The sequence below is a fragment of the Primulina huaijiensis genome, chromosome 4, assembly GCF_012295235.1.
Source record: "Primulina huaijiensis isolate GDHJ02 chromosome 4, ASM1229523v2, whole genome shotgun sequence".
Classification (NCBI taxonomy): domain Eukaryota; kingdom Viridiplantae; phylum Streptophyta; class Magnoliopsida; order Lamiales; family Gesneriaceae; genus Primulina; species Primulina huaijiensis.
In genome coordinates, this window is record NC_133309.1 from 18,039,120 (window position 1) to 18,066,519 (window position 27,400).

Below are 27,400 nucleotides of genomic sequence, written 5' to 3' on the forward strand. Positions count from 1 at the left end.
GTAGCCTCCTCCTCGGAATGATTCAGCCACTTTATTTTGACCATGTAGATTACCTAGTTCCGGAGCCTCCTCTCCAGTCTATCCAAAATCTGAGTGGGTCTCTTCTTGTAAGACAGGTGCGGTGACATCTGAAGTGGCTCATAGTTCAGAACATGCGAAGGATTCGACATGTACTTCCGCAGCATGGAGACATGGAACACATTACGGACTCTCGCCAGATTCGACGATATAGAAACTTTATACGCGAGCGTCCTAACTCTCTCTAAGATCTCAAACGGTCATATATATCTAGGACTGAGCTTGCACTTCTTCCCAAATCTCATCACACCCTTCATCGGTGGGACCTTCACGAACACATGATTCCCTACGGCAAACTCATAATCTCTGCAACGTTGATCTGCGTAACTCTTCTGCCGGCTCTGAGCGGTCTTCATCCTGTCTCGGATCTTGACCACTAACTCTTCAGTCTGACTGACACTACAAGAAATTTTATAATCAACAACACACATACGACAACGGTTTTCACTAAAACCGTTGTTAAAAAGTTAACAACGGTTTTAGTGAAAACCGTTGTCGTATGGCGTTTTTTTAAGCAAAAGACAACGAGTTTTTAGGGTCAATGACAACGGTTCTATAAAACCGTTGTCTTTGAGCGTTTATGACAACGGTTCTTTTTGACAAACGACAACGGTTTTCTAAAACCATTGTGATTAGCGTGTTTTTTGGACAAACAACAGCTGTTTGTCATATTTAGCGACGGTTTTGCTAGAACCGTCGCTAATTTGAAATTTGCGACAGTCATTCTTTAAATCGTCGCTAAATTTAGTGACTGTTTATCTAATAGCGACCGTTATAGATAAACAGTCGCTAATTTTAGCGACGGTTAAAGCAATTACCCCCATAACCGTCGCTAATACTGTTTATCTATAACGGTCGCTATTAGCGACGGTTTTACCAATAACTGTCGCTAATAGTAAAGCAATTACCCCCATAACCGTCGCTAATACTGTTTATCTATAAAGGTCGCTATTAGCGACGTTTTACCAATAACCGTCGCTATTAGCGACGTTTTACCAATAACCGTCGCTATTAGCGACAGTTTTACCAATAACTGTCGCTAAAATACCCTCATTTTCGATCCATTTTCTTACACCCCACTTCACAACACTTAAAATATTTCTCTCTTACATGATTTTATCACTTCACAAAATTTAAAATTTTTCTTTCGATTTAGGATAAATTTTTTCGCTTTAATTTTTGGTAAATTTTTAAGTGTTAGTTAATATCATGAATATTGTTAACATAGTCAAATTGTAAGTTTTTTTTAGATTTATTAAATTATTAAAAGTAAATTTTTTTAATTAAAATGAAAAAATTAGCGATGGAAATCATGAAAAAATTGTTTCTAATTTTAGCGACGGACTTTAAGTTAAACCGTCGCTAATTAGCGACGGTTTTGAATAAATCCGTCGCTAATTTTATTTGCGATGGTTTTTTGAAAACCGTCGCAAATTGTAGCTACAACAACAATGAAAAACTGTTGTCTTTGAGCGAACCTTTTAACAACAGAGGCTTTAACAACGGTTTTCAAAAAAAAGAAACCATTGTCGTATGTTGTTTTTTTTTAGTGTGACAATAACCAGCCCTATCTTTGCCCTCTCTCCTACATCATCCCAATACACTGGAGTCCTTCACTTCCTCCTACTCGAGTGTTTGAAATCAGATCTCCACCGTTATGAAAATGCTTTCATATGTTTTGAATAACATATCCAAATTTCAGCAAATCCAATGTTAGTTTTTCGTTTATAGCCTTCGCCAAAAAACTGCTCAGATTCATACCTACGGTTTTTCATCCATGAACAGGTTAAAAAGACTTTCAAAATTGATCTCCACTTTTCGTAATTTATTTTACATACTTTTGAACATAATGTCCAATTTAAGCCCGATCCAACGATGCAATAAGTAGCAAATAATTTTGCAAGACGACTAATTTTCTGGTCAAAGTGTTGCTGCGTTTTGGAAGTATCATTTGCATGATTCTTTTACTATTTTTGAATTTTTCCAGGCAATCATAAGGTAAGTGTGTTTGTTTTAAAATATGTTGTATATGAATTATTTCGTATATGTTGTATATGAATTATTTCGTTTCTGAAAGTTTCGGTCGAGCACCGTTATTTTGTTTCTATCCCTTCTTGATATGATTATCGTACCTTATATGTTTTGGCACTGTGAGGATTCAACTCGATATGAGTATGAATCCCAATATGAGATATGTTTATGGCCCTTGCACGGTGAGATTGTAATTGTTATACGGTTTCATCCCCTTAGAAGAGTAAAAATTAGGGACTGAGATCAGTAAATCATGGAAAGTAGAGGAATCTCAGTGCCTTGGCAAAAATTATGCTTATGATTATGATGATGACATGTTATGAGAATCATGTTATGCATGATATGATATGTGGTTTTTGAAATTCACGTGTATTTGTTATATATGTGCTCGAACAACTCCCACTTACTGGTGATGACCATATCACTCACCCTTTACTCTATCTTATCCAGATAAGTTAGAAGAGGAAATCGAGGAAGATAAAAAAAGACCAGTTTTGGGGATGATATTAAGATGAATCCATAATTTTATTTTATTTTTCGCTTATTTAAGTATTTTATTTTCCATTGTAAATGCTTCCGCATATTTTTATCGTTTTAAGAATCTAAGTTATAAAGAAAATTTTATGATTGATTATGAGTAATATAATGGTTTTGGTTTATACTGTACTACAAGGCTTGTTGTTTTAAATTGTGTGGTTGTAAAACAACGTCGGTGTCGACTAACCTCGGTCTCGGGACGTGACATTTAAGTAAGATAGTTCTTGGATTTTTCCACTGCGACGATAATTTTTCAATGATTGTTGTGACTTGGAAAGATTCATTAAGTCATGAAGAATGATTTAAATTTCTTGCACTTGGCTTATTATTGTTTTGGTATCCACCATTTTGAAGTCCAAAAACATTCCAACAACGAACTTATTAATGCCTACATCATCTTTCTTGTATTTATTTTCCAAAGAATCCCACAGTTCCTTAGCAGTCTTGAAAGAACAATATACACTGTATAATGTGTCATCGAGTTCATTCTATATGTAGTTTCTGCAGAGGAAGTCACTGTGGTTCCAAGCATTAACATTAGTTCTTCGTTGGGTGTCAGTATCACCTTCTGCAACAACATGGAGATCCTCTTTCAGGAATCGAGACTGGCTTAGTGTGGTGAGATAAAAGAGCATTTTATGCTGCCAATGTTTGAAGACAGCACCAGAAAATTTGGAAGGCTTTTCGTCGTCACCGGGTGCAACAGCCATTGAAGTGAATGATATGGTCGACATATCCAGAATAACAAAAATTTCGTGTTGCGATTGTGATAAATTTGGATCTTTGTCACTGGAATAATGTGCAGCAACTTAAAACAGTAAGTTGATGCAAGGATGAATCTTTTATGCGCAAGATAAAATTTCTTATATAACAGTGCTCGACGTTGATAGCAATCGTCTATAATATATAACGACTTTGAACCGAGAGACTGCAACACTACAAACTCTTGATAACATGCATAACTTTCAAGTATACAATGAACGAGAAGGGAAATGCAGCAAAGATGCGAAAAGTATGAGAAATGCAGATGGATGGAATATTTGTAGCCAATTCTCTAGTTGGAGAGAAGGAACACAGCCTTCTAGATACGAACACAACTTTATGTGATAAGCCAAAGGACGTACTGTTTGATCCGAACGCAGCCTAATCCAGACGTAGCCTGCTGTGAAGGCTAAAGAAAGGACACACTGTATGTGTAACGTACCATACTTTTTCTACTTAAAATTTGCGGAAGAATTAAAAATTTTCTTAAATAAAAAGTGAACATAAAAAAAATTCGATAAAAGAAGTAAAACTGTATGTCTCTCAAGTTGTTGCAACAAAAGATTTGAAATTCAAAGTTTGACATAAGAAATAAATGTTTTCATAAAACTTAAAACATGACGGTCCTCGGGTTTAGCCTCCCGCTAAGTCCAAGCCTGCTCCTTGGTCCCCACCTCCAGCCTCCTCATAAACATCCTCACCTGCATCGATCAAGTCTAGTGAGTCTAAAGACTCAACACGTATAAACTGGAAGTAACGAATAATATGTAATAAAACCACATGCAACTTCAAAATAGAGCTTACATACTTAAAACTTGAACTTGCATATCAAAAACTTGAACATATGTACATACATACATAGACGTGCCATCAACATAAAACTTTTCTTAAACATGCTTGCATACTTGAACGTACTAGAACATACATAACTTCATCATTTTTGCGTAGAGGCATGTTTCAAAGCAAGTGATTCATAACATAACCGCCTGATCAGGCTAACTACATAAATAAGGCTTTTAAATTGCCAAACTAAATAAATTATTTAAAATGTCCCATTCTCAACTTAAAATGAAATACCACATTTTAAATTGCCAAAATCGTCGCCGGTCTTTTCCCTCGATCCCGCATCGAATAATCGCCTGAAACATGAAACTCGAAAAAAACATTTTAACGTGCATCACATAAACATGAATAATTTTAAATAATGCATTTAAATAAATCATGCATGGCTAAATCTCATTTTTAAATTCAATTAAATGAATTAACAATTAAATACGTGCATGTGTTTTACGTGTACTGGATTTTGGGCTCTATAGTTCCTCCCCCACTTATAAAAATTTCGTCCTCGAAATTAAATCTTACCAAACAACTCTGGATAGCGACTTTTCATATCAGCTTCTGTCTCCCAAGTGACCTCTTCCACTGATTGATTAAGCCACCGGACTTTGACCAGTTTGGTCACTTTGTTCCGAAGTCTCCGCTCCTGTTTGTCTAAAATTTGGACAGGTCTTTTCTCGTAGGACAGGTCTGGAGCCAACTGCAACGGCTCGTAACTCAGAACATGTGAAGGATTAGCTAGGTACTTCCTCAGCATTGAGACGTGGTACACATTGTGTACCTCTGCCAGATTCGGCGTAAGGGCAACACGATACGCTAGTGTCCCAACTCTGTCAAGAATTTCGAAAGGTCCAATAAATCTCGGACTCAGCTTGCCTCTCTTCCCAAATCTCATAACACCCTTCATAGGTGCTATCTTTATAAAAACGTGGTCACCTACGGCAAACTCGAGATCTCTCCTCCTTTTATCCGCATAACTCTTCTGACGACTCTGGGCGGTCTTCATTCTGTCTCGAATCTTGACCACCACATCTGCAGTCTGCTGAACTAACTATGGCCCAAGCTCTGCTCTCTTTCCGACTTCATCCCAATGAATCGGCGATCTGCACTTCCTTCCATACAATGATTCATAGGGAGCCATACCTATAGATGCTTGGTAACTGTTGTTTTATGTAAACTCCACTAGAGGTAGCTTAGATTCTCAAGTCCCTTGGAAATCGATCATACAGGCTCGCTATAAGCCCTCCAAAATCTGAATCACTCGCTCAGACTGGACATCTGTCTGCGGGTGAAAAGCTGTACTGAATAGCAACTTTGTCTCCATGGCTGCATGCAAACTCTTCCAAAAGGATGAAGTAAACCTCGGGTCCCTGTCGGACACAATAGTAACTGGGATTCTATGCAATCGAATGATCTCCCTGATATAAAGCTCCGCATACTGGGTCATGGAGAAAATCGTCTTCACTGGCAAGAAATGTGCCGACTTAGTAAGTCGATCCACTATCACCCAAATAGAATTCGATCCTCTGACTGACCTCGGCAAACCAACCACAAAGTCCATTGTAACATTCTCCCATTTCCACTCTGGGATGGAGAGTGGCTTAAGCATTCCTGCTGGCCTCTGATACTCTGCCTTCACCTGCTGGCAAGTGAGGCATTCAGACACAAATCTGCGGATGTCTCTCTTCATCCCTGGCCACCAATACAAGATCTGCAGGTGCTTGTACATCTTGGTACCTCCTGGGTGGATTGAATACAGAGATGCATGTGCCTCTGTCAGAATATCCTGTCTGATCGAATTAACACTAGGCACCCACATTCTACCTCTGTATTTCACAATGCCATCTAAAACTGTGTAAAGTACACTGCCCTTAGCTTCATCCTTCAGCCTCCACTTCTGTAATTGCTCATCTGAAGACTGACCTGCTCGGATACGGTCTAGCAAAGAAGATTGGACTGTCAGATTAGACAGCCTCGGAGTTTTGCCCTTGCGATAAATCTCTAGACCAAATTTCTGAATCTCGGACTGAAGAGGTCTCTGCACTGACAACTGTGCTATGACTGCGACTTTTCTGCTCAGGGCGTCTGCCACAACGTTAGCCTTTCCCGGATGGTAGCTAATTTCGCAGTCGAAGTCTTTCACTAACTCCAACCATCGCCTCTGCCTCATATTTAGTTCTTTCTGTGTGAAGAAGTATTTGAGACTCTTGTGATCTGTGAATATCTGAAATTTCTCACCATACAAGTAGTGTCTCCAAATCTTCAACGCAAAGACTACTGCGGCTAATTCAAGATCGTGAGTCGGGTAGTTTTTCTCGTGCACTTTCAACTGCCTGGAAGCATAAGCTATAACCCGACCATGTTGCATCAATACTGCGCCTAAACCGAGCTTAGATGCATCGGTGTACAACACAAAGTCGCCTTTTCCTGCTGGCATGGCTAATACCGGCGCTGAAATAAGAGCTTGTTTCCATGTATCAAAGCTCTTCTGACATTCATCACTCCACACAAATTTTGCATTCTTCTTTGTCAGTGAAGTGAGTGGCACTGCTATCAAAGAAAATCCCTAAATAAATTTCCTGTAGTAGCCTGCTAGGCCTAGGAAACTGCGGATCTCTGAAGCATTCTTCAGCTCGACCCATTCCTTAACGGCTGTTACCTTAGCTGGATCTACCTCAATACCACTGATAGACACTATATGCCCCAAAAACGCTACCTTCTCCAACCAAAACTCACACTTACTGAACTTCGCAAATAACTTGCGACTCTGCAAGGTCTGTAAAACCGTCCTCAAGTGTTGACTGTGCTCCTCATGACTCTTCGAGTAAATAAGGATATCGTCAATAAAAAATATGACGAATTTATCAAGATAAGGCTGGAATACTCGGTTCATGAGGTCCATGAAAATTGCTGGAGCATTCGTCAATCAAAACGGCATCACTAAGAACTCGTAATGCCCATACCTGGTCCTGAAGGCTGCTTTGAGAACATCTGCATCTTTCATCTTCAGCTGATGATACCCCGATTGAAGATCTATCTTAAAGAACACTGAAGCTCCATGCAACTGATCGAACAAGTCCTCGATCCTTGGAAGTGGGTATTTGTTCTTGATCGTTACCTTGTTCAGCTCTCGATAATCGATACACAGCCTCATGCTCCAATCCTTCTTCTTTACGAACAGCACTAGTGCGCCCCATGGAAAGAAACTAGGGCGAATAAATTCCTTGTCAAGAAGCTCCTGTATCTGCTGTTTAAGTTCTAGCATCTCAGCTGGAGCTAGTCGGTACGGTGCCTTAGAGATTGGCACTGCGCCTGGCATAAGATCGATAGCAAACTCCACCTCTCTCTCTGGTGGAAGACCTGTGACGTCATCGGGAAAGACGTCTGGGAAGTCTCTAACTACTGGCACGTCTGATAACGACTGAGTGGTCATGTCAGGTGTGGATACAAAGCTGGCCAAGAAAGCCTGACATCCCTTATAAATAAGTCTCCTAGCCTGCATGCAGCAGATCATACGAGGGAAACTTTTCCATCTGGCTGGTTCAAACAAAAACTGCTCCATGTCCAATGGTCTAACCAAAATTGATCTCTTCTGAAAGTCGATCAAGACTCTGTTCTTTGTCAACCAGTCCATACCCAATATAATATCGAATTCCGGCATTGGCAAGACGATCAAGTCGGCATACACTAAGTGGCCTTGCAGTTCCAGATCAATGTCCCTGACCACACTAGTAGCTGATAATTCTTCCCCTGATGGGACTGTCACTGAGTAATTCACGTCGAGACCAATCATCTTGATATCCAAGTGACTGGCGAACGTCTCTGATATGAAAGAATGGGTGGCTCCTGAGTCTATTAGGGCCTGAATGGCTATTCTCTTAATAAAAATATTTCCTGAGGGACGTTAGCACAACACAAATTTATATCCCCAAAAATTCTAACATTAACCTCAAGCGTAGTAGAAAATTACTATCCCAAATCACTCAAAAATATTACTAGCACCTTAACAATCCAAAATAAAATTCAAAACATGCAAGGCAAAAATAATACTGAGCTTAGGTAGAAAAGTTTACCGGTCAGCAAAGACGTGTCTGGGTTTGCTTCTTGTGCATGCATGGCGAACACTCTTCCTTGAGTTGGCTGCTTCCACTGTGGGCACTCCTTCAGCATGTGGTCACTGGCTCCACATTTGAAACACTTGCCCGATCCATATAAACATTGCCCCGGATGCTGGCGGTTGCACTTAGGACACACTGGGAAAACAGCGAGCTTCTGAGGCGCCCCCTGCTGCTGAATCGGACCCTTGCCCTTAGGCGGTCCCTGATAAAGTTTCTTCCCTGGTAGCCCCTAGTAAGGCCTCTTATGCTGGTGTCGCTGATGCTGCTGCTGCTGGTGCTGCGGTGGTGCCTGATAGGGCCTCTTGCCCTGCCTGTCAGCCTCAATGTCTCGTTGATCTTGCTCTGCCGCCAAAACTCTCGATACGGCAACTGAGTAAGTAGTAGGACCAGCAACTGAGTAAGTAGTAGGACCAGCAACTCGAACGTCACGGCGCAAGACCGGCCGCAATCCATCCATAAAATGCCTCAACTTCTCCCGGGCATCATTAGCTATCAGGGGCACAAAGTAACACCCCCTCTCAAACTTCCGGACGAAGTCTGCCACGCTGCTGTCTCCCTGTCGCAGCGCCATGAACTCCCTAGTCAATCGGGAGCGTACTTCCTCAGTGAAGTACTTGGAGTAGAAAACCTCCTTAAAACCATCCCAAGTCAGTGTTCGCAAATTCACTGACACTGATGCACTCTCTCACCACCGTCTGGCATCCCCTGCTAGAAGGAATATGGCACACCTGATTCGGTCTGCATCTGCCAGCTCCATGAAATCAAAGATTACTTCGATGGACTTAATCCATCCCTCAGCTATCATCGGGTCAGTAGTCCCCGAGAACTCCTTAGGATCCATCCTCCTAAACCTTTCGTACACAGCCTCTGGTCGGGGCCTCGCCTCTACATTAACCGCAGTCTGGTTCCCCGCAAACTGCGCGAAAAACTGTGTCATACCTGCAAGCATCTGCGCCTGCATATCTGGAGGTGGACGAGGAGGAGTGACCCTCTCCTCATCTCGGGCCTCTCGGTTNGCAGTAGGCGTAACCCTTTACAAGAACACCGCTCTGATACCAACTGTAACGTACCATACTTTTTCTACTTTTTCTTAAATAAAAATTGAACATAAAAAAAATTCGATAAAAGAAGTAAAACTGTACGTCTCTCAAGTTGTTGCAACAAAAGATTTGAAATTCAAAGTTTGACATAAGAAATAAATGTTTTCATAAAACTTAAAACATGACGGTCCTCGGGTTTAGCCTCCCGCTCAGTCCAAGCCTGCTCCTTGGTCCCCACCTCCAGCCTCCTCATAAACATCCTCACCTGCATCGATCAAGTCTAGTGAGTCTAAAGACTCAACACGTATAAACTGGAAGTAACGAATAATACGTAATAAAATCACATGCAATTTCAAAATAGAGCTTACATACTTAAAACCTGAACTTGCATATCAAAAGCTTGAACATATGTACATACATACATAGACGTGCCATCAACATAAAACTTTTCTTAAACATGCTTGCATACTTGAACGTACTAGAACATACATAACTTCATCATTTTTGCGTAGAGGCATGTTTCAAAGCAAGTGACCCATAACATAACCGCCTGATCAGGCTAACCACATAAATAAGGCTTTTAAATTGCCAAACTAAATAAATTATTTAAAATGTCCCATTCTCAACCTAAAATGAAATACCACATTTTAAATTGCCAAAATCGTCGCCGGTCTTTTCCCTCGATTCCGCATCGAATAATCGCCTGAAACATGAAACTCGAAAAAAACATTTTAACGTGCATCACATAAACATGAATAATTTAAAATAATGCATTTAAATAAATCATGCATGCCTAAATCTCATATTTAAATTCAATTAAATGAATTAACAATTAAATACGTGCATGGGTTTTACGTGTACTGGATTTTGGGCTCTACAGTATGGTCCGAATGTAGGTGATAGGCTAAGGACAAAAAGTTTATAATTGGTGCAATATTTATTTCGAAATTAAAAATTTTTTACCAAATAAAATTTTTCCAAAAATATTAATACGGTAAAAAGACATCAACTCTTCGCGCCAAGCCAGTCGGCCGCGTCTGTACGTGTGTTTCACCAAAACCCAGTCTATCAAAGCCTTCCTCCTTTAGAAAGCTTCTGATGTTCCTAAGGGTTCAATCTCGTAGTTCAAACTTAAAACTAATGAAGAGTGTAAGACTTGGTTTGACTTCCAATGTGGGACAACTTCATGTCTCATTGCATTCAATGTTCCAACATATTACACATGCACACATCCTAGGTTACACTAGATTGAAATCATATCTCGGGAAACCGTTTGCTCTGCCGGTTTGGTTGGTTTAATACGTTAAGTACATCGATCGCTCCATCTCATCTCAAGTCGTTGCAAATAATAGGTCTCTAGAGCCTTGATGAGACACTATTGGAACTTATATTTGTTTAATGAAGTGATTAGGATATGGTTCCAGTTGGAAATGGAGACACAAATTTCAAACCAAATTAAGTATTGGAAGTAAAAAGGGAATCCCTTTTAGTTTTCTCGACTTCATGTCCTTTTTAACAAAAAGTCTTCCTTAATCAAGGACCTCGTGAAGAGCTGTCTTGCTATTTATGTTCACTTGTTGCCTGAATTTGAGCTTGAAAGTGCTAATTTTTTTTTATTTTTTATTTTTGGGAATTTCAGGATTCTTGATTTTGTCGTCGATCTTTCTCGTTTGAAGAAGCAACTACAAAGTGGGGGGTATCAATGTTCTTGCTTGATGAGAAGCATTACTGTTTCATTTTTATGTAATTCCATTTAGTGGAAAGATTTCAAGTGTTTTTTTTAATGAAACTTGCATGTTTGAGCATATTGGCCTTTTCATATATCTAAAGTATAAACTGTGTTATTTAATGTTAAAAATATGTTTTATCCTATTGAAATAATAAGGAAAAAATTCACCCATCTCAATTTTTTAAAGTTACTGCTTAGTAATTTTGTTCACCAAATGAGATCAACCTGCATATACATCTTCAAACATGGACAAAATTAACCTTTACAAAAGAAAGCCAAGTTATACAAAGTAAACCTGTTGTCACAGTACAAAATCAGTAGAAATGGGAAGGTATACCATTGGTTTCAGATATCCTCAGAATTCAATGTTTTTTTTCCCACTGCACTTGAGATCCTTGAATCATGACTAGCTTATAAAGATAGAAACAATATTCCACATGACAGGACAACGGAGCCTCTGAATTCGTCATGAATATGTATGAAACTCACATGAAAACCGTGAGCTACGAAATAACTGGTCAACTTAAATATTTTAGTACCAAAGTTCTTCATCCGCTGACAAATCAAGAATCCTCATTACATAAAAACACAATAATATTATCGATGATAACTTGTTCCCAACAAGACTCATGTATAAGAAACCCAAGAATTTAGTAGCAATTGCTAACCAATTTCAAAATTAATGAATTTGAGAGATCACAACTTATAGTCTACAAAGGAAATACTTTCTTGTGCCGGAAATACAACAAGAAGGCCGAGTACAGCATCACACAGAATACTCCAGTTACTACAAGGACCCAATTAAAGGTTGTTGGGAGATCAAATACCGAATCTTCGAAGTTCATACCAAAGACAGCAGTAACAACGCTGAATATTGTAGCAACAAAAGTGGCGGCAGTCAGAAGCAACTCATATTTAATCAGCTGATTCTGAACAGTACCCTGCAGAAGTGATAATTAAGAAATTAAATTTGATGATGACAACTTATTCAACGGAAAGAATCCGCATAAAATACTGATTCTTACCAGCTTTATGTTGATCAAATCCTCAGTATCATCAATATACTCTTTAAGCTGCATTGTCATGAAAAATGAGTGTGAAACATCCTAGTTCAATAACAGCAGCAATACAATTTTTTTTTACCATGTTGCCTTGGTTTGGCCAAAACTCTAGTTATACGCAATACAGCAATAGCGCGCACATACTGTTATCATATATAATGCTATGAATCGTGTTGAACGATATAGTCTAGGTATATATAGTACCAATCTTCTATACACATATCAGATGTAAAATTCATTGTTTTATTGTGTTTTTCATTTAGGCCCACTAGAGGTAAATCTTCCACTGGCAATGATGATTAAAAAAAGCTCGTCTTTCTCTTTACGAGTACTCGGCCAATTTCAAACACACATATGTACAGATTTCTCGCTTACCGAAAGTAACTTATTAAGGGTATTGTCCATAACAACAAAGTATGCTTCAAGTAACATCTCAAGTTGATCGATGTTTTCACCAGAACTTGATGAACTTAAGAAGCTTTCTTGTTTGCTGGAATTGATACTGCTGAAAGCTCTCTGCAATTTCTCAACTCCATTGCACGATCCAACTGGAGAAACAGGAGCTGACTTGGATTCAACCTCGAAATTTCGTGAAATATTGAGTTGATCATTTGTATTATTGCTAGTTATGGAGTCCTTTCTTTCCTTCTTCTCTGTTAAATACATCTCAGCCATATCACCATCATCATCCATCAAATGCTCTATTTCGTCACAAACCTTTTGGACTCGTTGAGTCAAGGCAAGAAGATGGCCCTTGAACCTACGGACACGCTCTAGATTCAGAGTGCTTATGGTCGATGTTAACTCATCAAGCATGGGATATATCTCCATTTCTAATTCATTTTCCTGCTAGATTAGTGAGGTTTAATACCACACACAGATAATTTAAATACAAGAATATAAAAACAGAAATGTACAGGACCGAAGATTGAGACAGAAAAAAAAAGATAGTTGGAAGAAAAACAGTAGTCTTCTTCGATTGACATAAAAACGACAGCCAAGCACATAGAAATCACAAATCTAAGGGAACCTCCAAAATTATTCTGGCACAGAGTATATGTCTATCTAATACCATATATCAAACAAACCCATAATTGGATTTTTTATTTTCTCTATGTTGTGCCATTAATATTTGGTTGCTTTCGTGTGTTAATCAATTGAATGCACATAGATCTTCTTAATTACTAAAATGAAGTTACAATTTAAACTTGGGTTTTCATATGTTATTAATATTCAATGTACCCCCCTAAAAGAAACTACATACCTGGGCATCGAGAGACATACAAGTAAATTCCAAAGCAAGCTCCAAGGCCCGGAATTCAAAAGGTAGATCATCTGAATCAAATTAGAACACAATGTGAGATGATCAGCATTTATTCCCAAAAAATGTCAATTCTTGATTAATCGATGAAGCAAAAGAAATGAACCATAAGAAACAGCGAAAGCAATAAACATAAAGGATAAATCTTAATTAATTGATGAAGCAAAAGAAATAAACCATAAGAAACATACACAATTATATATGAGGTGAACGTGTCTAAAACATGCATCCACTAAACAAGCAAGTTGACCCATACACATATTTATCTCATACAAAATAGCATATAATGATTAACCTGTTTTACCACCATTTCAATTTTATTACGGTACTAATGAAATACACAGTTTCCAACATTTACATATCTGAGAAGTATTTAGAATGGAGGATGTCCACAAACTTGCGTCTGAACATAGGCCATTGCCCATTTGACACAGACCTACTCAATAAGTAGGGCCAATTCACGAGTAACCATGCTTCAGTAGGTAGAGTATCTTACCAGATTGATCTATAGATGTCTCAAGCCGCTTGCACAATTCGGACTTGTACTGTAGTACAGAACAGTCCAGGGAGTTCATCAATATAACTTCATCAGCCGTGATTATACATCTAATCTGTTCGAGACAAACTACAATTGCGGACTCACGACCTAATATAGTGGAGGGATAGATAAACAAAGGATCCAGAAGCCTCAGATCACTTGAAGGCAAATTGCAACGTCTCATTATGGTAAACTTATCCAGTTCCAAGATACTTGAATTCCCACTCCTATCAATCTTTATCCAAGACCTATGTCCAAGATTATGACCTCTCTTCTTTAAGATGAGAAAACCTGATCCACGAGTATTATGATTCCCATGAACATCAAAGTAATATTTTGAAGGATCGAGTGATGCAGGTTCTGGAACAGCATACGCAAAAGATGGAGGCTGTGGTTGACCCATTTTACTTCAGTTCTTCTCTCCTTTGATTCATGCAGGATTTTACAGCGAAGGGCAGCTGTTTTAATCAGTAAACCAAATTTTACATGAATAATGAATTCAATAGATGATCTAGCACCAGCAGGCTCAGAGATAAACAAAAGTTACCCACACTATTTGTCATCGCCAAAATGAAGTTCTCTCCACATTCTGATGTAGAAAACTGAAAATGATAAACAATTATATACATAGAAATTGGCATTCAATATTTCAAAACTAGAACCCAAAAAAAACAAAAAGAAAAAACACCATCAACCGTAACTAGAACCCAAAAAAAACAAAAAGAAAAAAACACCATCAACCGTGAAAAGAAACAAGAAAGATCTACTTAAGACCATATAACCAAGGGATACATCTTTCCTTTTTTTATCAAGAAAAGCACACAAATACCTGTTCTCAGAATCCCCAAATTTCAAAGTTCAAATTCCTGCTCATGTACAAGTAAACCTGTTTTAGGCATTAAGGAACGATACAACACCTCAAAACAGATAGTGAAATACTAGCATGGGATTACCTAAAACAGGAGCAAATATCTTAGGGGGGCGGGGAATGGTATAGATTTTTTAAATGGATAATGGATCATTACCAAATAACAAAAGATAATACAGAAACCCAAGTTATCGAGTCTCAGTTACATTTTAGAACGTAAATGTGCTCAATTTAATTTTCCTTTTCCAAATTTTCTTCTAAACTGTACCTAAATGTTCACATTCAGGGCTTCCAACAAGAGCAAATATTTATGAGTATGAGCCTCTTGATCTTCCTACCAAAACTTTCCCCAATCATTCTACAATCACAATCCTTAGAAGCAACAAAAAGAATAATAATAATAATGATTATATAAATAGAGGATCTGTACCTACACAAAGCATATATTAAACTACATCTTAAGTCCCATATGAATTTCAAGGGGAGCATGACAACATACAAATCACAAATATTAAACATCTAAGTCCCATATGAACATGAGGAATTTCTCACAAATGTCACAAAACTCAAGCTTTATACTAATAATAATTGACAAAATTTCAGCTCACAGAAAACACACGAACACCAATTTCAATCACTCCAGTGAAACACTTAGTAGCCCAATTTAGCACCAGAAACTAAGAAATTCCAATTCTTACTCACTTAAACATCGAAGAAGGCGATAATCACAGGCAGTGAGAAGAACCCGCCACTATTTTTCGATCTATACTCGTAGACACACGTGTCACACGCAGTAAATATCAGGTTTCAAACAATTCCCACAAAAATCACCTCTTTTTCTACAAGAAACCGTGGATTAATTCGATTTCTTTTCACATGTTCTTCAAGCCTCACACGGCAACTAGAATTATTGTACTACCCTCACTGTCAATGTTGTGGGAATTGAATGATAGGTTTTGGTTTTTTTTTTTCTTTTTTTGTTTTAAGATTTGATAGATGTTTGTCACTCACGAGTTTGTCGTGTATAATTTCGTTGGGCAAATTATCCCGCATGTAGTTTTCTCTGACTGAGAAAATTAACACGCTTTTTCCTTTCAGGAGAAAATTTTTAACACGCTTTTATGGTCTCACTAAATGCGATTTTTCGAAGATCATGGAGAATAGGGCTAATTTCATAAACATCTCCCGTAAAAAATGAAAAAAAACATCGTAAAATTAACAGAATTTTGAGTCTTGTACTTTTCAAAGTCAATAGAAAGCCCAAAATGTGAAATGTGTTTTATTTTTTTAAAAAAAATTGAAGAATTTATAAGCATTTTAATATTTTTTAGACTTTTCAAAAGGAAATTGGTGTAATTAGCCTCTGTAAAAATTTATCCAATAAGACCTAGTTTAGCGCAGGCGCGCGCGCGCGAACGCGCACACACACACACACACACACACACACACACACACACACATATATATATATATATATATATAAACCACACACACGCGCACGCACACATACAAACTAGTGTCTTTCTACAAGCATTACGTTCCTATGTAGTCAGTTTTTTTTACGAGTATCTTGTTACAAAATTAGAAATTAAATTTGTAAAATTGAAAATTATATATAAATTTTCTGATTTTTTTTAAAAAAATTGTAGATAAAGTTAATTTGTCATGAAAAAAATAGATATTTTAAGAATTTAAAAATTCATCGTGACAATAATTTGTCTCTACCAGGCTCAAATTAATAGAGTACAAGATAGATTAGTTGGTTTTCTGTGAGATGGTCTTACAGATCTATATAGGTGAGATGAGTCAACTCGAGTCATACCTGTAGTGATACTTTTAATGGTTAAGACTTGAGAGTAGTACTTTTGGATATTATAGATAAAAAAGTAATATTTTTTCATGGGTTGTGACAAATTGAAGATTTGTCTCAAAAAATTGGTCCGTGAAATGGAATCATAGAATTTTTTGTGCAAGAGAGTATGTATCTTGTGAAACAGTTTAACGAAACTATGTTATGATCGGTGGAGATGTTTCAGAAAGGGAATGAATAAACCCCTCCTAAATTTCTTTCCTTTCAGACATGAGATGACTTCTACTGGTGTTAACCGTAGAAGTCTGATTCTTGACCAGGAAAGTTCAGTAGACAACTGTTATATAATGCGGAAAGAGTCGACTGAAACTTTGTGAACCGAGAAATTTAGAAGTGCGGTGAATAAAACACGATGGGTTATTTCTAGAAGTTCGAAGTTTGAATTCATCTATGTCTCTACTTCTTCTGTTTCTAGAAGATGTTACTAAAATTGGTATAACATACTTAATTAACCACTCCAATAAGACTTAAACACTGCATACTGAAACTCCTATTATTACTTACAATGAGATTATTTCAAGTTTCCGAATAAAATGACTCTTTCTATCAATTACGACAACTCACTTAGAATATATGTGTGACACTTCAAACCTCGCCGTGTAATCATACCTTATGTGACATAATATGAATAAAAAAGAATTATACTACATAATAATATAAAGTATATACAATAAAATAGTGCAGTCCACGTACTATTTACAGCAGTGTATTAGAGACATTATAATAATTACACATCACACAACTCATGTACGATAATAAGCTATACTATATATGTCCATTATCAACTACATGACTTCTTTGACTAGACATACCAAGTCCTTCACCTCTATTATGTCTCAGCACTAGTTATGTAATATGTCCAACAGAAATAGCCCTCGAAGGATGAGCATACTTAACAAATATCATCGTAATACATAACAGTTATATTAATAACATAAAATATAACTGAAATAATAATAATAATAATAATAATAATAATAATAATAATAATAATAATATTCCCTTTGCTGTTTCTTGACTACGATTAATATCACAATTAACAATATCAATAAACATCGATCTCCTACTACTGTTACACGTCTCTCCCCTACTACTGCGACAAACAATGATACCAGTGCCTAATAACCTGCAGTCAACAACATCAACAATAAAAACAACACACACAATATTAAATCACTCATTCACGGTGATTTATTATCGTTCAAAACAATAATATTCATCCATCGTAAACAATAACAACATATGCTCGTACGTCAATACGTACCTGATAATCGAGTATAAAATCTCGCTACTTCTTTTATCCCGAGGACTTTGATGTATCTCCCGTCGAAGATTTCGTGTCAATGATTCCAAAACTGAAGTCAGAAGTTTGACAAACTGAGCACATAATAGATTGAACTAACTGATTAAGAAGACTAATAGTAATTGATCTAAAATATGCAAACTATCGGTTGCCCATAACTGAAGATTAATGCGAAGATAATCAAAGGCAACTGAACCAGCTTACTGAACTGCGCAGACAACTAACTGATCAGTTGGAAACTGATCAGTTGCTACAAACAGTTGTGAGCTTATCAGTTATAGCCTATCAGTTGATCTTTCAGCTGTACACGTTATCAGTTAAGGAAAAGGACATTCAACCGACAACTGTACAAAGCAGACTGCAACTAGTAGTGGGATCGCCGCATTTCAGAAAAACCGCAGTGTACGATTGTCAGAAGAATGTTGACGTGGCAAACAACGGATAGAAAGATTCAAATCATGTTCAATATTACCGTTGGAGTTAAAGCCTATAAATAGAAGAGAAAGAGCAGCTCATAAATCCTCTCCCCGAACTCTGCATTCTCGACTCTTGAAACTCTCGAACAACTATCAACTGAGCTGTTACTCTGCTGAAATCTTTGCTTACGCTTTTTTTATACATTCATAGCATTTAAGGCTATACTTCAAGCTTACAAGCACAAACTGATATTGTTGTAATCAGTTGTGCTAAGTTATTTCATTCCAGTTGAGTACTGTAAATCATTTTGTAACTAAGAGTTTAAGTTTGACATTGTTAAGTCCAAAACAGAAGTGAGTCTGTACAACTCTTTGTATCGATCAAAGTCTTTTAGTGAATATCCTATCTTCGTGATAGAAGGGGTGACGTAGGAGTGTATGAAATCTTCGAACATCTGTAAAATCTTGTGTGTTCTTATTTCATTTTATTCTATCTATCGGTCAGTTTATTTCCGTACTATTATTGTTAACTGATTGATATCGACTGACAAGATTCCCGAGTTTCAATTTATCACCAAACTGACTCAATATTCGAAAAAGTTGTAAAAATTGTTAGTGTTTATTCAACCTCCCTTCTAAACATTATTTCACCTCCTAACCGTAAAAAATAGAGAAAAAATGAAAAAAAAATACAAGAAAAAATGAAAAAAATAAAAGAAAAAAGACATCGTAAAATTAACAGAATTTTGAGTCTTGTACTTTTCAAATTCAATAGAAAGCCCTAAATGTAAAATGTGTTTTATTTTTTGAAATTGAAGAATTTATAAGCATTTTAATATTTTTTAAAATGTTTTTTTTAGACTTTTCAAAAGAAAAATTGGTGTAATTAGCCTCTGTAAAAATTTATGCACTAAGGGCTTCTCCAACCCTGTGCTATCACAGCGTGAAACGCTAAGATAGCGCAGGATTTCTCCTCCAATGGATGCTGTGCCATTTCTCCAAAATGGCGCAGCTAATTTGGCGCAGAGGAGAAACCCAGCGCCCGCCAATGGCGCTGGGTTTGGGCCTTCTTTTTTAATTTTTTAAAATTTTTTAATGTTTTTTAATTAATATAAATATGTATTAAATATTTTTAATAATAATATTATATAATTGATGAGTAAAATTAAATCGTGTTGATATAAAATATAATTCATAATAAAAATTAAAACACAAAAAAATTAATTATAATTATATTTGAAAATTTATAAAAATATTTCTAGTTTTTTATTTTATTTTTGACATTTTTAACTCTCGTAAATATATAATTGATAAAATATCAGAAAAACCAACAACAAAATTTCGAAATTAAAATTACAATACCCAATTGAAATACAAATAAAAAGATAATACATAATTGGAATACAAATTCGAAGATAATACATAATTGAAAATTACAAAGGTAACAATGCGAATAAAAACATAAAAATGACAAACAAGGTATATGATCAATAATCTCCTAAATTAGATCCCGATCCTCCAAAATCACCAAAATATTTCCCAAATGTTTCATTTTCGTGTTGTCCATGTTCTTCATTTCTTTTTATCAAAATTTTGGCTCGTTCTTTTCGAACAATTTCGCGCATTTCAGGATCAGCTATCGTGCTTAAATCCATGTACAAAACTTTATTCTCCTCTTGAAGGGTTGCTAATACTATTTGTTGTTTTCTAGTTTTAATTTTTTTTGTTGATTTGCTAATTTGAGCTGCTCATTTTGCAATGTTAGGAGTTTCATCTCATAACTTTGTTGAAGTTCAGTGGATCCTTTTTGTAATACATTTATAAGATCGCGATGTCCTTATTTCATTGTAGATATCAATTCCAACACATTTTCGTCCCTTTTTTCTTTAGTTTAGATTTTTTAACACCAAGAGGTCGCTGAGATGAAGTGCCGCCTACATTTTCATCACTACTTAAATTAATTGAAAACGGAGGTAATCCAGGAGAACATGATATTGGAGTATTTGATGTCTGGCTATCTGACTGTGACGAGTCCAAACTTGTGACATGCATTCTTGCTGGTGCGTTCATTGGATTGATGTCACTCGAGAATTTCTCCATATCTTTCATAATATACCACACACCATCATATTTGAAGCCTTTACTAAAATCAGCATCTTGCATGAACAAATCTTTTGCTCGATTTAACTGTATGAAAATATCCAACTATTATCTTATAAGAAATTAAACTTGTAATTTAATAAATAGTTGAATAAGAAATACTTACAATATCCTCTTCTGATGCGCCACTTGGGCGGAGAGTTTCAATTTGACGAATGCATCCCCTTAGTTTTCCAACTTCACGGAGTATATTACTCATGCGACACTGCAATGATCTTTTGTTACGTACTTGTAGATTGTTTGGTTTGCTGATGTTGTCAGCTTCTTCGATACGAGTCCAAAACTGATATTTGGATTGATTGATACATATTATAGGATTTTGGGATATATCAAGATACATATGACATAAGGCTCTGTCTTCTTCGACATTGTAAGAAGCAATTCTAGAATTTGAAGCCATTGAATTGCTTGGAATAAAGATTTGATTGGAATGAAAATTAAAGCTGTGATGATCTCATGAATCGGATATATTTTACTTATAGTAGAAAGAAGATAAGATTGTAATCTCATCCAACGGGCAAGATCAGATGTAATCTCATCCAACGATCATAATACTGATGAGGTTGTAGATAACACAATCTAATTCAACGGACAGATTCTAGGTAAGGCAATCTCATCCAACGGTCAAGATGAAGATAAGATTGTAATCTCATCCAACGAGCAAGATCAGATGTAATCTCATCCAACGATCATAATACTGATGAGGTTGTAGATAACACAATCTAATTCAACGGACAGATTGTAGATAAGACAATCTCATCCAACGGTCATATTTTTTGATAAATTATTATATAATGCGACGAAATATCCTATATTCTCACACCAGATTCTACGCTCTCACAAACTTGAAAATGAATTCTCATTTCCAATTTCACGCATCATCCTCTAGTTCATCTTCATTGTCTGATAATGAAGATGAAACACCTATTAATTGGATGGATGATTTTGAGAATTTGGATAATACACGAAATGCAATATTGAATATTGTAGCACAAGATCAACAGTTGGTTGCTACCTACATTATCCACCAAGAGCAAGAAGTCACACACGGAGATTCAATACCAGGTCATATAGTAATTCACCGTGATCGGGAAATTGCCGATCGTAACTAGTTCAACGATTACTTTGCCGATAACCCAAGATATAACGAAGCGATGTTCCGACGGAGATTTTGAATGTCTCGAAATCTTTTTCTTCATATAGTTGATGAAGTAAAGAATCATAATATTTACTTCACACAAAGAAGTGATAGTGTGGGGCGTCTAGGGCTATCGACTATTCAAAAAACAACTGCTGCTTTGCGAATTTTAGCTTATGCATAACCTGCGGATGCTACGGATGAATATATGAAAATTGGAGTCCACTGCAATTCAATGTATGCAACGCTTTTGTCGAGCCGTGGTGGAAGTTTTTGCTGAGCGATACTTGAGATCTCCTACTGCCAATGATGTTGTCAGGTTACTTTATATTGGTAAATAATGCGGATTCCATGGAATGTTGGAAAGTCTTGATTGCATGCATTGGAAGTGGAAAAATTGTCCAACGGCTTGGGCGGGTCAATATGCAAGTCGTAGTGGTTCTCCAACAATAATTTTAGAAGCAGTATGTTAGACTTAATTTAGTTGTGGTGATGAGAACCAAAACCAGTAGGAATAGAAATTATCAGTAGTAAAAAAAAAGCAGAAGCTGTCGATTCGCTCAAATCAGAAGCAGTACTTAGTACTCAAAGGCTTAGAAACCAGAAGCAGTACTTAGTACTCAAACGCTTAGAAATCAGAAGCAGAACGTGACTTCACTAGATCAGTACTTAACGACCTTTACTCGATTGTTTCTATCTTAAATGTTACCGTTACTTTACCTAGTACTAAGCATTAATTGCACTATCAATGCTGTACGAAGTCATTTAATTCGCTTTACCAGTTCTGGTATAAAACAAGACTGATTGTGTTGAAAGCTTTATGCAGGATCTTTTTTAGGAAATAAAGTGGTTCTCATCAGAAGTCAAGGATCCATTTTCAATTATAGACGTTGGACTCAAGTTATCTCTATATATTTATGGATCAAACCATTTTAGAAGAGACGTTGATTATTTTAAAAGGAAATTTATCTATCCAACATTTCTTTGAGCAACCGCGAACCAATCGTTATCTTTCAAAGCTCAACTTACAAGAAAAGCAGTACACACCTCATATCTTACATCTGATCCTTGGAGATCATTTTGTACTGCTGTTTCTTCACCTCTTCAAGATATACACTTTACGATAATTTTCGAAGAGGAGTTTGTAATCTAAAAAAGAGTCTTTTCCAGAACCTTGTTGTATTAAACTATATTGTGTTGAGTTACTAAGAGTTTCAGTAGGCAAAGGATAAGTCCTGCTGAAGTGGGTGTGTACAAGTGTTGTAATGTAAAATCCAAAGTCTTTTAGTGATACCTTTTGGAAACAGAAGAAGGGGAGACGTAGAAGATTTTATCTTCGAACTTCCAGAAACAACTACTGTTCTACTGCCTACTGTTATTACTATTTTCACCTTACTCCATCGGATCGTTTATGCACTTATTATCATGATCTGCTGGACTTACGCTTGAACAAGAACAGCTACAATCTCTAACAGGATTCTAGCATTCTTTGCAAAAACTATTATCAAAGGAAAGAGTTTATTTACCCCCCTCTAAACTCGACATCGATCCCCAACAAGTGGTATCAGAGCAGATTTCTCTTGTTCTGGAAATTTACAACAGTTATAACACACTTTAGCAAGATTCCCATGTTCTCAAAAGAAGACTTTGATGGCTGAAAGATTCGGATGCAAGCTCACCTTGCAGCTCAAGATGATGACATGTGGTATGTCATCACAGATGGTCCATTGAAGATTTTAAAGCCTAATACAGCTGTTGCTGTTACTGATGGTGCGCCGCAAATGGTTGAAAAACCAAGAAATGAATGGACTGACGAAGATAAAAAGAAAGCCGATCTTGACAACATCGCGAAGGACATTCTGTATAAAACTCTTGATAAGAACATCTTCAGGAAGATCAAAACATGCTCTACTACAAAAGAAATCTGGGAAAAGCTCGTCCAAATATGTGAAGGAAATGAGCAGGCAAAGGAAAATATACTGTCTGTAGCAATGCAGAAGTTTGAAAATCTGAAAATGAAAGCTGGTGAAACTCTAAATGAGTTTGATGAACGTTTCAGCAGCTTGGTTAATGAACTAGCAGCTCTGGGTAAAGAGCACAGCAACAGAGAAATAGCACTCAAAGTATGAGAGCTCTGCCCAGAGAATGGGATGTAAAAACCTTGGCTATGAGAGAATCAAAAGATCTGAACAAGTTAGAACTGCATGACTTGTTTTCTGACTTAAAAGCCTATGAGTTCGAACTGGAAGTGAGAAGCAGAGAACATTCCTTATCTAATCTACCTACTAAGGCTCTTGTTGCTACTGCCACAACTATTACTACTCCTGCTGCTGTAGTTGTTCCACAAGCAGTACCTGATACCATTATTGAGAGCACTTCTGAAATGACTGCTGAAAAGATCAGCAATGATGCTATGTCTCCATTTGTGAAGAAATTATCCAGATTCATGAAGAAGAATCATCGAGTTTACCAAAACCCTAACCGGAACTTCAAGAAGGATTCACCACCTGGTGACATGGCGTGTTTTAACTGTGCAAAGATTGGTCACTTTATTGCTGATTGTCCGAAGCCCAAGAAAGATGACCAGAACAAAAAGGAATACAAGCGGAATGACAAGAAGTCTAGAAGAGATCGCAAAGTCATGATTGCTGAGGAAAGCAAATCCAAGTGGGAAGATTCTAGCTCTGAGTCTTCTAACTCAGATGATCATTCTAGCGACAGCGATGCAGAAGAAGTCAAATACCTTATGGCAGGCACTGAATCAACCTCAACATCTGGAGAGGTATTCGATTTTGACTCTAATGAATTTACACGAAATGATTTGGTTAATGAACTGCATGACATGGTGGAAGAGTACTCAAGACTTTCTAATTAATTCGAGGAAGTTAAGACTGAAAAAAAAAAACTTAAAGGATCAAATCAGTAAGTTTACTTGCTTGCAAGAAAACAGCTGCAGTGATCTAAAAGTTGAGATAAGTAAGTTGAAAACTGAGAATGAAAGAGTAAATGCAGAATACCAGACAATGAGATCTGAAAATCAGAAGCTATCACTACTAGTAAATGCATGGAACATGTCTTCTGTTTCTTTAGAGAAGATGCAAAAATTGCAGAAGCAATCTGGTGACAGAAGTGGTCTCGGATTCAGCAATAATTAAAGCACTTCTGAAATGAGTACTAAGCCAGAACTAGATAAAGGCAAAGGAAAATTCATTCACTTTGTTAAATCCAGTATAGTATATGAACCTGAAGTACCAACTGGTAGAGTTGAAAGGACTGTAGATCAGAAGAACAGAAGGAAGCATTATGGTCTGGGTTATGTTGAACCTAAGGGGAGAGTTCACCAGAGTTCTGGATCCAGTAGAGGATTTAACTCAGGAGGACAATCTTTTATGAAGGTTAAAAACTACCAGTACTATAATTCTAGACCTGTTCAGAAGAGATACAGGCCAGACAACACAAACAGAAGGAAATAACAACATTCTAAGATGCATACTGTTAGAAATAGCAGACCTTCTGTTTCACACACATCTTTGGACACCCGAAGTACAAGGTCACCAAGAATTGTACAAATGTGGGTTCCCAAAGGACTGATAAGGATTGGACCCAAATAGACTGGGTACCAGTTACTAAAATTTGTGTTTGCAGGAACAGGAAAGGAAAGTCTCAGCAGCTCCACATGGTATCTAGATAGTGGATGCTCCAGACACATGACTGGACAAAAAAATATACTATCAGAAGTAATGAGTTGTACTGGACCAAAGATCACATTTGGTGATAATTTAAAAGGTAAAATCGTGGGTAAAGATAAGATTATCCATGGTAACATTACTATAAATGATGTACTATTAGTTGAAAATCTATGTTACATTTTGATTAGCATTAGCCAACTGTGTGATAATGGTTACTCTGTGACTTTTCAGAAGCACACATGCACAGTTAAAAATGCTGATGAGTCTACTGTGTTAACTGGGAAAAGAGAAGGCAACACATATAAAGTCTCTTGGAATGTAGATCATATTAACGTTCCTACGTGTTAGTTGCTTCTCTTAATGATAAACATTGGTTATGGCACAAGATACTGAATCACCTGAACTTCAAATCAATCAAAAATCTCAAAAAGCAGAATTTAGTTGATGGCCTGCCTGATATTAATTTTGTTAAGAATCATGTTTGTTCTGCATGTCAACTTTGCAAGCAAGTGAGATCTAGTTTCAAGAATAAAGGTAGTAAATCAACCTCAAGATGTTTGGAATTATTGCATATGGACTTGTTTGGTCCAATCCCTATCATGAGCTTAGGGGGAATGAAGTATACACTTGTTGTTGTTGATGACTTTTCTAGATTTAATTGGGTAATATTTCTAACTGGAAAATATCAAACCAGTAGCCTCCTGATCAAGATTCTGAAAAAGATTCAAAATGAAAAATCTATTTCTATCATTAAAATCAGAAGTGATCGGGGTACTGAGTTTACTAACAAGATTCTTGAGTTGTATTTAGATGAACAGGGCATTCATCATGAATATTCAGCCGCCAGATCACCTCAATAAAATGGAGTAGCTGAGAGGAGAAACAGAACTTTTAAAGAAGCTGCTAGAACAATGCTAGCAGATGCAGACATCTCTCAGCGCTTCTGGGCAGAAAAAATCAACACCGCATGCTACACACAAAACAAAACCATGGTCAACAAGAGGCATAATCTGACTCCTTATGAGATATGGAAATGGAGTAAGCCTAGTGTATCTTATTTTCATGTATTTGGTTGCAAATTCTTTGTGCACAATAACGGTAAAAAAATTATTTGACTTCATTTGATTCAAAATCAGATGTTGGACTTTTTCTTGGTTACTCTGAAGTAAGCAAAGCTTTCAGAATCTTTAACAATAGAAATCTCAATGTTGAAGAATCTGTTCATGTTGTCTTCGACGAAGACAGCAGGGCACCTGAAATTTCTATTGTGTCAAATTTGAGGAACAGGTTAGACATGATTCATCTGGAACTGGATAGTGAAGACGATGCAGAATTAAATATCAAAGATGTTCAAAATCCAGAACCAGACATTTCAATAGTGGAACCAGAAGTACAGATATCAGATATACCAGTACCAGCAGATGACATACCCAAACCTGCTACTGGTTCAGCTGAGCTTAATCCAAATATGTCTAATCAGGAAGAAATCCCTTTAAACCTTTTTATCTGGAGAAAATCTCATCCTCCATCCTTGGTTATATGCAATCCAGCAGCTCCTTTGAGAACCAGAAGGTAAATGATTAATGAATATATGCATGTTGCTTTTATTTCTCAGGTTGAGCCTAAGAAGATTGAAGAAGCTCTTCTGCATCCTAGTTGGATTGAAGGCATGCAAGAAGAACTCAATCAATTTAAAAAAAATGAAGTGTGGTTTCTCGTACCTAGACCAACTCATCAAGCAGTCATTGGAACTCGGTGGGTATTCAAAAACAAGCTAAATGAAGAAGGCACTGTGATCAGAAATAAGGCAAGACTGGTGGCTCAAGGTTTTAGACAAGAAGAAGGAATAGACTATGATGAGAAATTTGCAACAGTAGCAAGGCTTGAAGCTATCAGAATATTCT

General features: G+C 36.9%; 2 protein-coding genes across 4 annotated transcripts; both read right to left on the reverse strand.

Annotated features, from left to right (window-relative positions):
- Positions 1-11,708: 11,708 nt before the first annotated feature.
- On the reverse strand, positions 11,709-15,913 carry LOC140975333 (magnesium transporter MRS2-5). Of its 3 annotated transcripts, XM_073438994.1 has the most exons (8): positions 15,623-15,913; positions 14,882-14,918; positions 14,604-14,654; positions 14,011-14,510; positions 13,458-13,528; positions 12,569-13,039; positions 12,158-12,205; positions 11,709-12,073 (listed from the first exon to the last, which is right to left on the reverse strand). In XM_073438994.1, exons 4-8 carry the CDS (start codon positions 14,453-14,455, stop codon positions 11,843-11,845), a joined length of 1,266 nt encoding a protein of 421 aa, XP_073295095.1. In that variant the 5' UTR covers positions 14,456-14,510; positions 14,604-14,654; positions 14,882-14,918; positions 15,623-15,913; the 3' UTR covers positions 11,709-11,842. The 3 variants fall into 3 exon arrangements, with proteins under 3 accessions (XP_073295095.1, XP_073295096.1, XP_073295094.1); XM_073438995.1 differs by lacking the exon at positions 14,882-14,918; XM_073438993.1 differs by lacking the exon at positions 14,882-14,918 and having other exon boundaries at positions 14,604-14,651; positions 15,621-15,913.
- Positions 15,914-20,363: 4,450 nt separating this feature from the next.
- Positions 20,364-20,868, reverse strand: LOC140974934 (uncharacterized). The gene is made up of 2 exons (XM_073438425.1): positions 20,776-20,868; positions 20,364-20,696 (listed from the first exon to the last, which is right to left on the reverse strand). Exons 1-2 carry the CDS (start codon positions 20,866-20,868, stop codon positions 20,364-20,366), a joined length of 426 nt encoding a protein of 141 aa, XP_073294526.1.
- Between the last annotated feature and the right edge of the window lie 6,532 nt (positions 20,869-27,400).

What these genes read in the sequence shown, in the direction of transcription:
- LOC140975333 (XM_073438995.1), bottom strand. Translation starts at nt 14,455, where the DNA reads ATGGGTCAACCACAGCCTCCATCTTTTGCGTATGCTGTTCCAGAACCT. An exon ending in GTATGTCTCTCGATGCCCAG is followed by an intron (nt 13,040 to 13,457) that starts GTATGTAGTTTC and finishes CTAATCTAGCAG; the next exon opens with GAAAATGAATTAGAAATGGA. An exon ending in ATTTGATCAACATAAAGCTG is followed by an intron (nt 12,074 to 12,157) that starts GTAAGAATCAGT and finishes TCACTTCTGCAG; the next exon opens with GGTACTGTTCAGAATCAGCT.
- LOC140974934 (XM_073438425.1), bottom strand. Translation starts at nt 20,868, where the DNA reads ATGAGTAATATACTCCGTGAAGTTGGAAAACTAAGGGGATGCATTCGT. An exon ending in GCGCATCAGAAGAGGATATT is followed by an intron (nt 20,697 to 20,775) that starts GTAAGTATTTCT and finishes ATTTTCATACAG; the next exon opens with TTAAATCGAGCAAAAGATTT.